The 16,475-nt window shown below is 40.7% G+C and overlaps 1 protein-coding gene across 2 annotated transcripts in view; it reads right to left on the reverse strand.

Moving 5' to 3' along the window:
- LOC117819726 (E3 ubiquitin-protein ligase SH3RF3-like) overlaps positions 1-16,475 on the reverse strand; it is a 167,065-nt gene that overhangs the window by 40,180 nt on the left and 110,410 nt on the right. For both annotated transcript variants that reach the window (XM_034693158.1, XM_034693156.1), the window contains 2 exons: positions 14,630-14,905; positions 6,429-6,524 (listed from right to left, as the gene is read on the reverse strand). In XM_034693158.1, coding sequence (XP_034549049.1) covers positions 6,429-6,524; positions 14,630-14,905 — 372 coding nt within the window. The remainder of the gene's footprint in view (positions 1-6,428; positions 6,525-14,629; positions 14,906-16,475) is intronic.

Below are 16,475 nucleotides of genomic sequence, written 5' to 3' on the forward strand. Positions count from 1 at the left end.
TTCAGGAAAGCATGGGATTAGTTTTTTTTGTCACATGTCCCATGTACCTGTCAATCAATCATCAGTACAGTCACCACAAGCAGACTGGTGCTCATTAATCCTGCCTTCTCTGACACTCACACTGCTTTTCAATGTTCCTGCACTACCTGCTGCTTCTAATTTAACTCCCTCTACCTCCCCAGCCTTATCCAGCACTGCTATTAGCTGTGGTTTCTTTTATGTGCTCATGTTCGTCGATGTCGAATGTCTCAGTCTCTGCCTCTGCTAAGGGTTTTGTGAGCTCAGGTAAAAGTCAGTGTAGAGCTTGCTCAGATTTTCTCCAGTCCATGATTTGAACAGCGAAAGCTGTCAAGATCAAACAAACTGTAGGCAAAAGCCTCATTGTGAGTGATTGGACTAATGGTTCAGGCCAATTTTGGGAAATTTTCTACTTTTCAAAGTCCTAAAAACTACTATTACTTACATGCAATGAAACAAGAGGAAGAAAGATTTGTCCTCTGCAACAATAGTTTGTCTAACACCTGCTTCAGTGTAATTCTAAATATAACACTGCCTGCGCGCAGTGCTCAACACTTCTCTCTGCAAAAGCAAACATGTGAAGCAAATATTACACCTACAGTACAGGAGTGTAGTGCCTGTATTATCAATGTAAACCTCTGTATGGATATTCTCTGTGATATTTAGAGGGCACGCTTTCTGAGATACTGTCCTAAGGCATGAACACATACACACGTACATGCACCGCACAGCTACACACAGAGAGGTCAAAATGAAAAAAGGGACAAAAACTAACAAACGCCCTCTAAAAAATTAACATCGCAATCATGTCTGCTCAGTGTAACCTCAACCTCCTGAACAATCCCCCGAGACAAAGTCAAGCATTTCTTTCCATGTGGGTTTGTTTGTGTGTTGCTGTTTGCCTGCATGTGCATGTGAGAGAGAGAGAGAGAGAGAGTGAAAGAAAGAGAGAGAGATGGAGAGAGAGAGAGAGAGAGAGAGAGAGAGAGAGAGAGAGTGTACGTACGGGGTCGGCCCGTTTGGGCTCAGTGTAAGTGATGTTTCATTTCCATATTAATAGATATGCTAATCAAAGCCAAATCATATGCTAATAAGCATGATGGATTGATGCTGCTGATATAACTCAGTTTGCTCTCATGAGGCAGACTAGCAAACTAACACACACACACCCAGGAACAAACAAACACGTACATATAAGGTCAGCGAGGCAACAAACTCAAAGTATATTCCAACCAGTCACATAACTTTTCCCATGCACACACACTCAAACAAATGTCTGCTGAGCTGGTGTCTCTTAAATAACCACTGCTTTAGTGCCTGGTCATGCTGCAGTAAGGGAGATAAGGGAATGTGAGTGTGTGTGTGTATGTGTGTGTGTGTGTAGAGAGGGAGAGAGAGAGAGAGAGAGAGAGAGAGAGAGAGAGAGAGAGAGAGAGAGAGAGAGATCGTTGATAGAGACTATTCTTCAGTGGGTGTTTTTGGCTGAATGAAATCTCCAAGGTCATCTATTATGTGTTGAGCTAACTGTACTCTCTGTGCTCCACACCTCTCAGAGGGTTGAGGGGGGCGGGGTCTCTCCAGGTAACACTGAGACTCGAGCTGATGAGCTGCACTGCGAAAAAATGATAAGCCAGCAAGATACATGCATGTTCATGCGCACTCACACGTACGCACACACATAAACCGGGAGCAGGTGCGTGCAAACTATCTCCTGCCGCAGAGGCAGTGAGATTTGTGAAGAGAGAAACAGAGAGAAACAGAGAGAAAGAAAGCATGAGACAGAGGTAATGATGTGCTACCTAAATCCATCATAAAGCTGTCCTCAGCTCTCTCTCATTTGCATGAATCTTCCCCATAACTGCACTCAAAGCTGACCTCAGAACCACCTATACTGCCAGGACACACACATATCAATCAGCTCATCTCACCAAAGTCAAGGCGAGGGTAGTATTTTTATGACAACATTAATTCAGTCAAAGTAAACTCAATAAACCGTCAAAAGCTTTATATAGATTCAGATAAATCATCACCCACCTGAAACGACAGGAAACAAGCACACCCAGCCCACTTGAATCTTCCTACAACTTATATCTGAACACACATTCAATTGTCCTGTTGGCACACAGGTGCTACATTTTCCCTAAGATAGCTCCCCAATTCACTTGAGGTGCATTTCAACCAAGAGTTCTGGGGTCTTTTAGCCCCCAGAACTACTTCCCCCGGAACTAAAAGGTTCCTGTGCCCCCATTGTTGTCTGCGTTTAGACCACAGGCTGAAGTCCCTGGTAGATTGTGCAAATCAGGCCAGTGACGTATGGAGAAAAACAATTATATTAAATAATATTTTGAAATCTTAATAAAAAACTAAACTAGTATGCATTCCCAGGAACTCCCTCTGTGTCACAAACACTGTTACGTTCAACCCAAAGTCCCAGGACCTTTGAAAAGTACTACCCCCCAAGCAGGCGCTTTTCAGGGGGGAGATTATCTACCCCTGAACTAAATTTAGACCCTGGTTCCTCCGGTCGAAACGCACGTAGTTCAGGGCTAAAGTCCCTAGTTCTGGGGTAAAGTTCCTGCGGTGGAAAAACGCCTTTGAATAGAGAATATATTTGATGTTCAGTGATAGAGGCAGTTGGTAGAAAACTTTTTTCTCAGTTATCAAAAGATATTTTTTGACTGTGGACTTTTTATTTTTTATTTCACATTTCAAAAAGGTTTGTAGTTATGTGTTATGTGAAGTCATTCATCAAAGACATCATTAACTGGCAACAGCGAGAACAACAAAGGATTGTACTGGTATCTGTATGAAAAAAGTTAGACCACTACAAGGCCCTGCAAGCTTTGTGTGTTTCAATGTGTGTCTGATGTTTTCTCAATGCGTTCACACTGACCTCAGTGTTGTGTATAAAAGGCAGTCTTTCACTTCAAGGTTACCACTGTGTTCGCTCAGCAGGGGTCTAATAGCATGAGGCTCCAGCAAAGAAAACTTCCACAACTCAGTGCAACAGAGCTGTGCAAGTTGTATTATATAATTGGTAATACAAAGTTTCTGTGAGGTTTCTTTGTAATGACAACTTTATAGTTATTCACAGTTAAATCAAGTGTCACTGTGCAGTGTGTAGGCCTATAAAAGGCATTATACTCACAGATGAATTACTGAAACTGGCCTTATTTTTGCTGACAAAGCCAACCTAGCTAGCTCAAATGATCTTCATTAAGAGAAAAGTCACAATATATATATATATGACGATATAAAAGAAAACATGCAGGAGAATATACAAACCATTCAAATAACATAAAAAATCCCAGAAAAACATACAAAAGACAAACAAGGCAAACCCATAGACTGTATTAAATATGGATGTAGTATCCGTGACATCACCCATCTGTTCCTAAGCGCTGTTTTGAAGCCAATTGACGGCGGCAGCCGTATTGGAAATGTGGAACTCAACCAGGCAGAGTCTGCCGTAAAGAGGAGGATTTGAGCCTCCTAGCCAACAGTTATGTGTTCCCCACCGGGAGTCAAGTCAGTCATGTCCTTATTTGGGCAAAAACTTGTAACTTCTTCTGAACCGTCACGTTAGAAAAAAATTCACCCCACTACAGTGTGTGCCGATAGAGAAATTAGCTTCATAGGGTCAAGCTGTTTTTTATAACCAGGCTGTAAACATTTTTATTAATGCTGCAAAGATCGTCTTTTTTGAATGGGTGTTTATGTGGCTTCCGGTGTTTCTGCAGCCAGCCTCAAGCGGATTCTCGATGAATTGCAGTTTATAACGACTCCGCATGGGCTTCATAGTTTGAGACCGGAGGTTGCCGCTTGACCACATAACGATAGACAAGGACTAACTTTTTGTGAAAGTTGGGCCTCACTGACTCCTGTGGATAAGCACAACTTTATAACATGAATAAACCGACACAACTTTGTGATGGATTGTTATGCTATACTAATGTTGCAGCTACTTAAATGTGGATAGTGTATGCTATGACTCTTGGTTAGCCACATAGCTAACGGTACTATTAGCTGACTCTGCCAGCTGTCAGGCTCCAAATAACCAAGTGTGCATTAGCAGCGGAGCTCAATTAGCCCATTTACTTTCAATGTTACTCCCTGTTGTTTTACGACGACACTCTCACATCTAACCAATAGATCTCTTTGAGTTCAACTTGGGTAAAAACAGTTCACGTCACTTGTTTCTCGCGGCCTGGAGCACTTCTGTTGTCATGTCTCGATTCCCAGCTTTTTTCTTTTGCATGCGTTTTCTTTGTTTGTTTATTAATTTTGTAGTTTATTTGTAGCATATTTGTAGTTTATGTAGTTGTACGGGCTATTTGAAGCATATTTTAATTTGTAGTGTTTCCATTGTTCAGATTTGTTCTGGACTTAAGCACATGTCTACGAATGTGCATCACTTCTGAATTTGCAGCACGTTTCTCCCAATGAAGATCAGCAACCGTACTCTTCAATTGTAGGGACTGCCCATCACTTTACACTCTTCCCTTGTAATTTGGATTGTGTGATGGGCATCCCTATCATCTGGAAACCCTTCAACACTAATTGATGAATCCAGACACCAAATCTTATCACAAGCAGTCTGCATTCACATCTGAGCTGTGACACAACAGCTTTAAGAGGTACTTTAAATCCAGTGAGACACAAACACAAACACTCACAGATCAGCAGAAGACCAGATGGGGCCTTCTCATTAAGCTCTCACTACAAGCACACACACACACACACACACACACACACACACACACACACACACACACACACACAAACACACACACACAGACACACTCACACACACGCACACACACACGCACACGCACACTGACCCCTGCTGTGTCTGAGTGATGGTTGAGCTCTAAATTATTAATGCATCTCTATCTAATGGGAACCCCAGTGTGTCTGTGTGTATTTGTCATGACTTCTCTCAGTCGGAGCCTTAATCATGGTCACTTAAGAGAGATGTTTGGTCAAACAGCTAATTTCAGGGACATGACTGCATCGCTGAGAGTCAAGACCAATAAAAATACGAATACAAAGAGAGAACGAGCATGTTTACGTCCGTATGTTTGAAAAATGGCAAAGCATAAACAAACATTAGCAGAAGAGAGATTTTAAGTCGGTCTCTGTGTTGATTTAGATATCAATTCAATGTGATTGTCTCATACTTGAGTTTTTGTCATTAAAGGCATTTTCCCTTAACAGCAGATGAAAAACAAAATGAAAGTGAAAAGCAGAATAAAGGATGAGTCATTCCATTAGTATCTCTGTCTCTCTAATCTCCACCTTAATGGATTTCTCTAAGCTACATGAATTCACACACTGGGTGAGAGTCTTTTTTGTCTCCACAAACAACCAGAACTGAGCAGTACCTCCCAGTTTGACTGAACCTCCTGTCAGTTTTGAAGGTTTGATCATTTGTTGTGACCGGGGCCATGAGAGAGAATCAGTGTGAATGCAAATTGGTGGTGATGGAGAGAGAGAGAAACCTTAACTACAGCGAGACCTTCATGTTTCTGCAGATGGATTTTCACCACGGTTTGATTGGCTCTAATGTGATCCCTTGCAAATTGTGCATGCGTTTTTGTTCATTTGCACAAGGATTAAAGAAAACTATATTTCATTCTTGACAGGCATGGCATGATGAAAGAAGGTATAATGTTTTGGGTTTTTATCCTTTTTGCAGAGAGGAAATCCTTTAAAGAAAACTCCATCACAGCGTCAGCTTCAAACAGCATTTCTATAAGTAATTCTGGGACATTTTAATTTTCTCCACAATGTTTGATGGAGGTTAATGAACAAACACTTTTTCTGCTGCTTGAATGCATTTCAAATGTGTAACACTGAATCCAAGTTCACCCCTATAATCCCAAAGTCTGACAGTTTCAGCCTCCTCCAACCCAGGTAGGAGGGTTAGAAAAGATGATAGGGGAGCTCAAAATAACCTTCTTAGACACACACAACACTCACTGTCATTTCATTGAAGTAAAAAAGCTGCTGAAGTACACAAAGAAGACGGACGAATGTAATGACAACAGACGACTGACACAAATTATGATTATGAGAGTTGTTTTTTTTTGCCAAATATGCAATCAGTTCAGTGAAGCATTACTAATGTGTGTTTCTGCATACTGCTGATGGCTACTTATCATCCAAGTAGATGCTTCAAACGGGAAGTTCAGGGTTTGTTTTGTCAAAGCGGCGAGTGAACAATTTTTCCCCTGGAGAAAAGAAACATTTTCATCCTCCTCTCTTAACAGCCTCAGTATGATTAATGGTTCACTTTAATATGGGTTTTCTGCTGCAACATTGCTGTTGTTTTACAGCTTTCTTTGTAATTTAATATCAAAGTAGTTTTTGTGTGTGTTCGTGTGTGTGTGTGTGTAATGTCTGTCTACCTCCACATAGAGAATGGGGAAGATGCCAATCTTGTCTCCCAGCATGCCTTCTGCCCAGTTCTCGTCCACCCGCCTGATTACTGTCAGGACCTCATCCTGGAGAGAGAGGAAATGAGTGAGACGACACATACACACAAACCCACACACACACATTAGCAACACTACTGCTGAAATTTGCCCAATTTGGTATGGTTCTGAAAATAAACAGGGGTTGAATGAATGGGAGAATGTATCTTATATTTTGTTGAACAAATGCTTGATTGAGCATAATTTCTTTAATGCTTTCACTTTGATAGATCCTGAATGCATTCATATTCTGCAGAGGTTTTTGGTAGCAGTGTTAGAGCTTTCAATTCTTAAACACTAGAGAGAAAACTGTTTGGATGTGTATGAAATTTTAAAAACATACATATGAAAAGTGAAAGTTTATTAAATAAAAGAACAAAAAAATGGCAAAAGTTAAAACAAAACTCACTTAAAAACGTCCATTAACAAATCCAAGAATGTCCAAACGAAAACACAAGAACCACAACAGAGAACACAAGGAAGATGCAAGGACAGACTGAGGGAAAGACTCAGTGATCAGACCAAGAGAGTTGCACACAGGGAAACTAAATACAAAGGGTAATTGACACAGGTGTGACAAAAGACACAGGTGAAACTAATTGGGGTAATCAAAGAGGAGGGAAGATCAAGACGGTCTAGAACTTAATCCATCTCAATACATCCTCCTAATGAAATTTGTATTACTAGCAAGAAAGTGTATTTTTTTTCAGTGGATTAAAGACAAACCACCAACAGTAACACAGTGGTACAGATAACTATACAAGGTTGTACTAATGGAAAGCCTCTCTGCGAAGTTAAAAGGGAACAACAGGTATTTTATTTAAATTTGGCAACCAGTCTTAGTTTATCTACAGTCATGGCCAAAAGTTTTGAGAATGACACAAATATTACATTTTCACAAAGTCTGCTGCTTCAGGGTTTTTAGGTGTTTTTGTCAGATGTTTCTATGGTATAATGAAATACAATTAGAAGCATTTCATAAGTATCAAAAGCTTTTATTGAGAATTACACAGAATTCATGCAATAAGTCAATATTTGCAGTGTTGACCCTTCTTTTTCAAGACCTCTGTAATTCTCCCTGGCATGCTGTCAATCAACTTCTGGACCAAATCCTGACTGATGACAGTCCATTCTTGCATAATCAATGCTTGGAGTTTGTCAGAATTTGTGGGTTTTTGATTGTCCACCCGCCTCTTGAGGATTGATCACAAGTTCTCAATGGGATTAAGATCTGGGGAGTTTCCTGGCCAAGGGCCCAAAATCTTAATGTTTTGTTCCCCGAGCCATTTTGTTATGACTTTTGCTTTATGGCAAGGTGCTCCATCATGCTGGAAAAGGCATTCTTCATCACCAAACTGCCCTTGGATGGTTGGGAGAAGTTGCTCTCGGAGGACTTTCTGGTACCATTCTTTATTCATGGCTGTGTTTTTAGGCAAGATTGTGAGAGAGCCCACTCCCTTGACCGAAAAGCAACCCCACACATGAATGGTCTCAGGATGCTTCACTGTTGGCAAGAGACAGGACTGATGGTAGCGCTCACCTGGTCTTCTCCGAACAAGCCTTCCTCCAGATGCCCGAAACAATCGGAAAGGGGATTCATCAGAGAAAATGACTTTACCCCAGTCCTCAGCAGTCCAGTCCCTGTACCTTCTGCAGAATATCAGTCTGTCCCTGATGTTTTTACTGGAGAGAAGTGGCTTCTTTGCTGCTCTCCTTGACACCAGGCCTTCCTCCAAAAGTCTTTGCCTCACTGTGCGTGCAGATGCACTCACACCTGCCTGCTGCCATGCCTGAGCAAGCTCTGCACTGGTGGTGGCCCGATCCCGCAGCTGTAACACCTTCAGTAGACGGTCCTGGCGCTTGCTGGACTTTCTTGGGCACCCTGGAGCCTGTTTGGCAACAATTGAACCTCTCTCCTTGAAGTTCTTGATAATTCGATAGATGGTTGACTGAGGTGCAATCTTACTCGCTGCTATAAACTTCCCTGTTAGGCCCTTTTTGTGCAATGCAATGATGGCTGCACATGTTTCCTTGCAGGTAACCATGGCTAACAGATGAGGAACAATGGTGTCATGCACCATCTTCCTTTTAAAGTGTCCAGTCACTCAATCATGACAGATTAATCGCCAGCCTTGTCCTCATCAACACCCACACCTGTGTTAATGTGTGTGACACCTGTGTGTCATTGAAATGATGTTAGTTGGTCCTTTTGTGGCAGGGCTGAAATGCAGTGGAAATGTGTTTTTGGTGATAAAGTTCATTTTCAAGGCAAAGAGGGACTTTGCAATTAATTGCAGTTGAGCTGATCACTCCTCATAACATTCTGGAGTATATGCAAATTGCCATTATAAAAACTGAAACAGCAGACTTTGTGAAAATTAATAGTTGTGTCATTCTCAAAACTTTTGGCCATGACTGTACCTTATGACATTACAGACTTGTTACAAAAAGGTGGAGTGCCTCCCAATTTGAACCTTATTTCATAAATAAGAATTTAATTTTCCTATCTCCTTTTGCTGTTTTGGTGGGATGTCGTTTGCCCTCTCCTTCTCTTAGGAGGGCTTGTGGCATGGTGCCATATATCTGTTGACCTCTTTACCAGTGTGTGTTTTACTACTTAAGCAGCATATGCTATGAGATATTACTATCTGGTTGTGAGTCTTGATCTGGGGGCTGTCGGGTCATTATCTTCTTGTTTTCTTTTTGTGTCTTGTAAATTATTTTAATGCTTTGTCTATGTCGTCTTTTGTCTTCTTTGGAGTTTCACTTCTATCACTCTCTCCTAATGCCCTTCTCACAACAGATAGCACACTCCCAATCTAGAAAAGTGTCCTCCATACATGTATGTTTTGTATCAGGACAGGAGGTAGGGTAAGAATGAAAAAGCCCATGCAAATTTGCATGTGCTCAGTGAGGTTGTTCATATTTTTGCATCAACATGTGGTTTCTAGTGGTCGGAACACAAGTGACCGGCTTCAAGCATGAGCATTCACACCTTGCACCAAACATGACTAGACTGTGATTTTCCACTTTTTGCATGCACATTTTAAAAAGTCCAGTTGAAGGGTGTCATCAAACTGATGTCATTTTATGAACCAAATGGTTGAATTTAAAATTTGAACAGTTATGAAAGGAGATTAAAAAATATGTTGCCTATCAAGATATAGCCTACAAATATTGCAGTATTAGTTATAGGCCATATCGCCCAGCCCTACTTACAGCCTGAGATTTCTCTTTGGAAGTACAATGTCTTTTTTCTTCTTCTCCTCTTGCATTGGTTAGACCATTAGGGACGGCAGTGATAATGCTGGTAAATGACTTAGTATTAGCCATACTGAGTAATTACTTCTCACACTGAGAAACAATATCACACACACTGGTTCTGCATGACAACACTCATAGAGCACGCCACAGGGGGCATGAGTCTCTGCGTGAGTATATGGCTTCGTTTAAGTTGTAGTCTTCAATCTTTTGATTAGTTTAGGCCAAAAAAAATTAAAACTAATGTGAGTCATGAACATGTGATCATTGTCTGTTGATCTGGATGTAGAACATGGTGTTACTCTATGACTATGACAATGCGGCAAACACCTACAGTGAAGTGTACACTAAACTATAATTTAATCATCTTTCTCTCTGCAGAATCACTCAGAGCGCCGAGTTAGAGGATGTGTCGAGTGTTCAGTCCTCGCACAAATGAGTCTGTGTAACAGCAGGAACAAAATGATAAGCTTTGAAGAACAAAACTGTACACGGAATACAAATGACTGTTAACACATAACCAGACCTGGATACACACACGTCTGGCTTTATCTCTCCATTTCCGTCCTTTTCAGAGTGTGGTTTTTCTGACACCTTGACAAATGGGGATGATTTTGAGATGTCAACATCATCATCCCTGAGATGTCAGCCATCAATCTACAACAGCCATTGGAAAACCAACCAAACACAGCCTTAATTCAATTCGAAAAAACAAAGACAGACAATCTGGAAGGGACCTAAAAGCAGTAAGACCAGGAATAATTAATACCACTTTTACATGTGATTGCCTTTAACAGTACCACATGGAGGGAGACATGGGTATGGAAAGCAGCATGACACTCTAATAATGCTTTAAAGAGAGCAGCAGTGCATGCTTCACACACACACAGGCTTAGACCCACAACCTTACAGGACTCTTCTTTTCACAATTGGACTGAACATAATTAAACATAACCTGGGGTCTTGGATGAGGTCTTCTCACGAGGAAACAAGAGGATCCATTAAAATGTCGACATAGAGGTAGACCCGGAAGGCACTTAGTGAAAATCATTATTATAACTGATATTAAATGTCCCACCAGAGAAATTATTAACACAACAAGGTCTGCAGAATATGCTCTTGATAGAACATGTAAAAAAAAAATGCTTAGTGTACAGTGTCAATGGTGTTTGTTGGGCAGTACATCAAAGCAGACATTTCTAGGCCAATCAAACCATCTGTTAAACTTCCACTATCTTTAAGCTCCTATGAGGAACTTTTCGTATGTGTTGATTTTGGCACCCCTGTGGACTAAACAATCTTTGCTGATCTTATCCTGTGTATGTTAAGGGTGGGATTCTAAATTAATGATTTAACCCTGTTGCCTTTAAACAGTTAAATGTATCAACTGGTGATGCGCGGCATATGTGGTAAACGGTATAAATTATATAAATTTGGCCTATGGAAGAGATTTGGACTCTACCAACCAATCGTGATAACATTTGTTGATGACGTCGTCGTACCTGCCTCGGTGTAAAAATTGCTTCAGGCACAGAGACCACAGAGCAGGAGAAGCTGGTTAAAAAAAACGATGCTAAGTCGGGGATTTGGACTTAGTTCGGATTTAAAAAGTCAGATAGTGAGCAGAAAAACGTCATTTGCAAGATGTGTCGAGTGACAGTGCCTGCAAGCAAAGGTAACATGAGCAATTTGTTCTACCATCGAAAAACAAAACATGTCCTCGAGTATGAGGAGAGCCAGAGGATGTGCTCCAACGGAGTTCAGTCTCTGAACACAGGATAGGAGGGAGGAAAAAAGTTTGCCCTACTACTACAAAAGCCATTACGATACACTTGTGCAAAGACATGGTCCGTTTCCAAACAGTGGAGCACAGCGGGTTTCAAGACATGATTCAAACCCTTGAACCATAATACGTAGTGTCGAGCCGCAAGTATATTAATGAAACAGAAATGCCCAAACTGTACGGCCAGCTCTGACAGAAAGTTGAAAAAGACCTCCGTGAGTAGTTGTATTTTTTTTTTTTAAATATCAGCAATGTTATTTGTTCGTTTGCACTATTTTGCACCATAATTTTGAGTTTTGAGATCTGCACAATAAATGTTGTCAAAATTACATTATGTCTGTTTTTGTTTCTTTTTGTTTTTTTTTTACTTTTTTTATCAATTTAGTTTTGCTAAGGGACTACATAATCCATTCAAAACTTCCATTATAATTTTTACACTTACGGCCCGATCTACTAAAGGTTTGCGTGTGTAAAAAAACACGTGCAAACTTGATAGAGCGCGCAAAGCTGACGTACTAACCAGGAGCACCGAGGATTGCGTCTTTCAAATGAGCAAAATAGCACTCGCAAATCATTTAGCATGTTTGCCTTCATGAATATGCAGAATACATGCAGATTATCAGAACGCGCAAAATACTGGGAGGAGGAGATGCAAATGTTATCATTTAGCACATGCAATGTGATCTATCAAACCTGAAGCAGATAGCGCGCGCTGTATTTGCGTCTATATTTAGTACGTTTGAAAGGCAGGTGCAAACTGGCACAGCGTTACTGAAAAGTCACTGTAAAGCTCATCATAACATCGCTTTACAACATGCCGGCAACAGCGGGGCTTACAAGCATTACTACATGTTTTAGTCAATCAAACCAAGACAACAACATAATAATAATAATAATAATAATAATAAAACAACACAAATTCGAAGCAGTTCAGCACCACGGATAGCGACCGCATCATTCTGACACCCACTTTAACTTTTTCATATAATGAGAGCACAGTAGGTCACTGTATCAACAGCTATAAATTTTAGTAAAATTGGCACAGCGGCCCACATGTTCACATACAAACAAAAAATCAATATGAAGTACTCTGCCTACTCACCACTGTTTGGACGAGCCTTAAGCTCCGCGGACTTGTCCATGATGCACTGTATGTCCATTTTCTTTGATCTGTCATTCTCAATAGACAACATGACATGTCCACTCAGTCTATTCTGTCCCATCGTGCTCATCAAGGGGTCCTTAGTTAGTTTTAACTTGGAGAATGAGTGCTCACTGAGCTGCGCCAGGCAGCGCTGCGTAACTCCTCATCTCGTGCTTGCAGCAGTGTGTTGGGGTGAATTGACTCAAACATGTTCCCAGTTCCATTTAAGCTGGTGAATCTTTGGGACAGTTGCTGGATGATGATATCAGGCATTAAAAACGTTCACCCGAAAGTTGCTCCCTGGGACAGTGAGGCTACTGTCTTCATCCAAGTGACGCCTAACTTTTCTAGAGCAAGAGTGGCAGACTAAGCCTCATCAAATTGCTCTCTAAACTCCATCAAATCACTGATTGTGTTTTGGAGAAGAGTAGATGTGTTTATTTCATTGGCAGATCTTCTGTTTTTTTCTCACATCATTCACGTTTTCACAGATGGCCTCCGAAATCGCGTTTCTAACGCTGAGATGTCTCTGCTGTAGTTCACCGATGTGTTTAATTCCCTCTTCCACAAAGACCTCCAACTCCATGGCTTCAAACTTCATTTATCACTTAAGACCACTCTGCTCTCAAACTCTACATGGTGACAGCCGATAGCACACGCAAAATCCTCGTAAAATAGGGCGGTCCACACCACTTTTGCACTCATTATCATTTGCGCACGCAGTCTTAGTAGATCACCCGCAACACGGCCACTTATAGCACGTGCAAAATTATTATTTGCACACGCAAATTAGCGCTCGTTATTTGGGATCTGAGTAGATCAGGCCCTTAAAGTTTATATTGCGATATATACCGTTACCGTGAAGGGATTCAATTTATACCTGAAATGAATTTTAGGTCATATCGCACAGCACTAGTATCAACCATGAAGAGTTGCTTTGTAAAATGTACAAAAAAGCAGTTGTCAACTCTTTGGAAATCACTTTTTCTGACACCTTCCCTGGTTCTGTGATTTTAGAAATCAAAAATAGTGACATAGAAATAATCAACCCTTTGGCTGATAGTCTTGTTTGCTTTTGTAGGTCATAAAAAAAGCATCGGTATTAATGTCATTCTGTTACATAACCAGCTGAAAATCCCAAAGGAGCTTAATGCAATGCATTTCTGTAGTTGACTAAAGTAATGTATATGAATGTAGATCTAGCTTATAATTTTAGCCCAAAGCAGTCCAAATAATCATAAAAAACAGCTATAACTTAAACTGGTTCAATTTAATGAAAGCAGCTTTAATGTAGTTGACTGCTTTTGATGTGTTGCTGCAGGTCAGTTTGCAACATTTCTGCAGGTACAGTGGCTTCAGAGTGGTGAAGCTTAATTAAATGAAGAGTATTGTGGCTAAGCACACCACATTTTTCAAGCTTGCCCGGCACTGACAAAATATAGGTCATTATATATATTTTTCACAATAAATAATAAGGACCCACAGGTAAAGATTTCAGGGGTCTTGCAGGATGTTTATAATAAAATAAATTCTCACTCTGCCTAAGGAGTTAAACTCCTCGAGGCAGGGTGAAACAATTGTTGCAGCGTGGCACAATAATTCAAGAGTTTGTTCAAAGAGGGGAATGAAAAAAAGAGGGAACAAATGTTCTTTTAGGTATGCAGACAGCGTACTTACTACTGTTTGAAGTGGCTGTGATTTACATTCTGAAAACCAGTCTACTGTAGAGTGTGAAGTCAGTCATGATCAATTATTAGTGGTCCTACAAAGAACCAGCCTGTTCTCCTACTATAAAACTTTGTTCTCTTTGACTTAAGTATTAATGTTGTTGTGAACCTTGAGTACAGACATCCCTCCAATTTCTTCATCCTTCTTTCATTTATAATATTCAATCAGGGTTTCTTTTTGTCTGCTATGGAAAAGACTTTCCATGTTTGTGTGTGTTACCTTGCTGAAGGCCAGACAGTCTTTATCCTGGTCTTTGTCTTTGACCTCAAAGTCGTACAGAGCTTTGCCCTGAGGTGGAGTTTGGCTCAGGGGACGCAGCAGCTGGATGTAACTGGCAGGCAGAAAACCGTGGCAACCATTGAGCTCGCCATGGTACCAGTTGTCGTCAACTTTGCGTCGCAGGATGATGATGTCCCCCTTGGAGAACTGGAGATCGCCTGGTTCTTTGCCTTCGTAGGAGTAGAGGGCTTTACCGCAAGGCAGTGCTGGAATATTCTGGAAAACAAATACATATATATATATTTACAATACTGTAAAAAAGGAAACATTGAGACATCAAGACAAAGCAGTTAATACGTCCTTTATGAACTTACGAGAACAACACAACAATGCTGTGTCAAACTTTTGTGTTTCATTTAGTTGAAATTAAAGTTAAGGATTGTATTTCAATGCACCTTAATCTACCTGATCGTTCTGAAATCCTGCAAGTATGTTCTTAATCATTGTGTCTGCCAGTGTGGAGCCAATTATAAAGTCTACACCACTATTGAAGACTCCAGCAGTTCCTGGTTAGTGTATTTGTTCACAACTTGAGGTTCAGGGGCCATCACATCAGGTATTTCACACTAGTGTTGACTACACAAAACTTTTCTGTTCAACACAATTCCTTGTTTTTTTACAACTTTTCTCATCTTTTGTTGTTGTTGTTGTTGTTCTTTAACTTGTTCTTTTTGTCTTCTCTTGTGAAGTACATGATAGTTGTGTCTCCCAAGACCTCCTCATAATTGTGGAAGTCATCACAAAAGCATAAAAGGTCAGAGCACACACAGACACTCTGAAGTTTGCCTTGCAGTTTTAACTTGTTGTCTTCTAATAGCAGAGGTGATTGGAAGATTGCTTGCCAGTTATCTAATCTTGCACCAGAAAGAGAGCTTATGTGGAAAGGGATGTTCTTGTACAACAGCCCTACATAGTTGCTAAAGTAAAAGGCTGTGTGGCAGGTGTTTCTTTTTTTACATCTTGCATAGAGCTGCATTAAGTGCCTTGTAAGACCTCTGAAGAGCTTTAAAAGCATTGCTGTCAGGCAGCACTTCGACGGGGTTAAAACAATGCTTGATACCTATACTGAGGAAACCTTGGGGTTGACTACTTCCTGAGTTTACAGTGCGCTGCAGTTCATTATATTCTCCCCATTAAGGAGCTAGAAGTGTGGCTTTTGTGGAATGAACCAGTTTCAAGTCTCTTACATAACAATGTAATAAATTCCATGGCTTTTCATTTTTGCATCCGTGGTGCCCTATTTTTGAGGGAAGGTACAAACGAAGCAGTGACTCTTGCAGTGTTCAGTAAGTTAATTTATTTTTTTTAAAAAGCCTGGGGGGCAAACTGGTTCTGAAGCAACTCTAAAACAGAATAAAATCCAATATGCTGCAAACTGTGTGCCCTGGAGACAAATTTGTAGAGCTTGAATAGTTGGATATGTGCTCTCAGTTTCATTTTATCCCCCCCCCCCCAGCAGTATGTGAGATATGACTGGTTATTAAAATGTTTGCCAGGTAATTGCTGCACCCACCTTGGGCCAAACACAGTAATTTTGAAAATGCCAGAGCAAGGTGATGCATGACTCCCTAGATCATCAACAAACTCAGGTATGTGGTGTCTTGCTTGTCACATGTCTGACATAAACACTGGCACATTTACCCTCACTGATTCTCAAGCATTTGTTAAGTGATGCATTGAAGTCAATTTCTGTTAAAGCTCTGTTAACAGTAAGGTATTGATCAGTTACCACTTGACCTGATGCCAATCCCTTCCTGCACTGCATCATGGCTCACCTACTATAACA

Source organism: Notolabrus celidotus, chromosome 10 (genome assembly GCF_009762535.1).
Source record: "Notolabrus celidotus isolate fNotCel1 chromosome 10, fNotCel1.pri, whole genome shotgun sequence".
Classification (NCBI taxonomy): domain Eukaryota; kingdom Metazoa; phylum Chordata; class Actinopteri; order Labriformes; family Labridae; genus Notolabrus; species Notolabrus celidotus.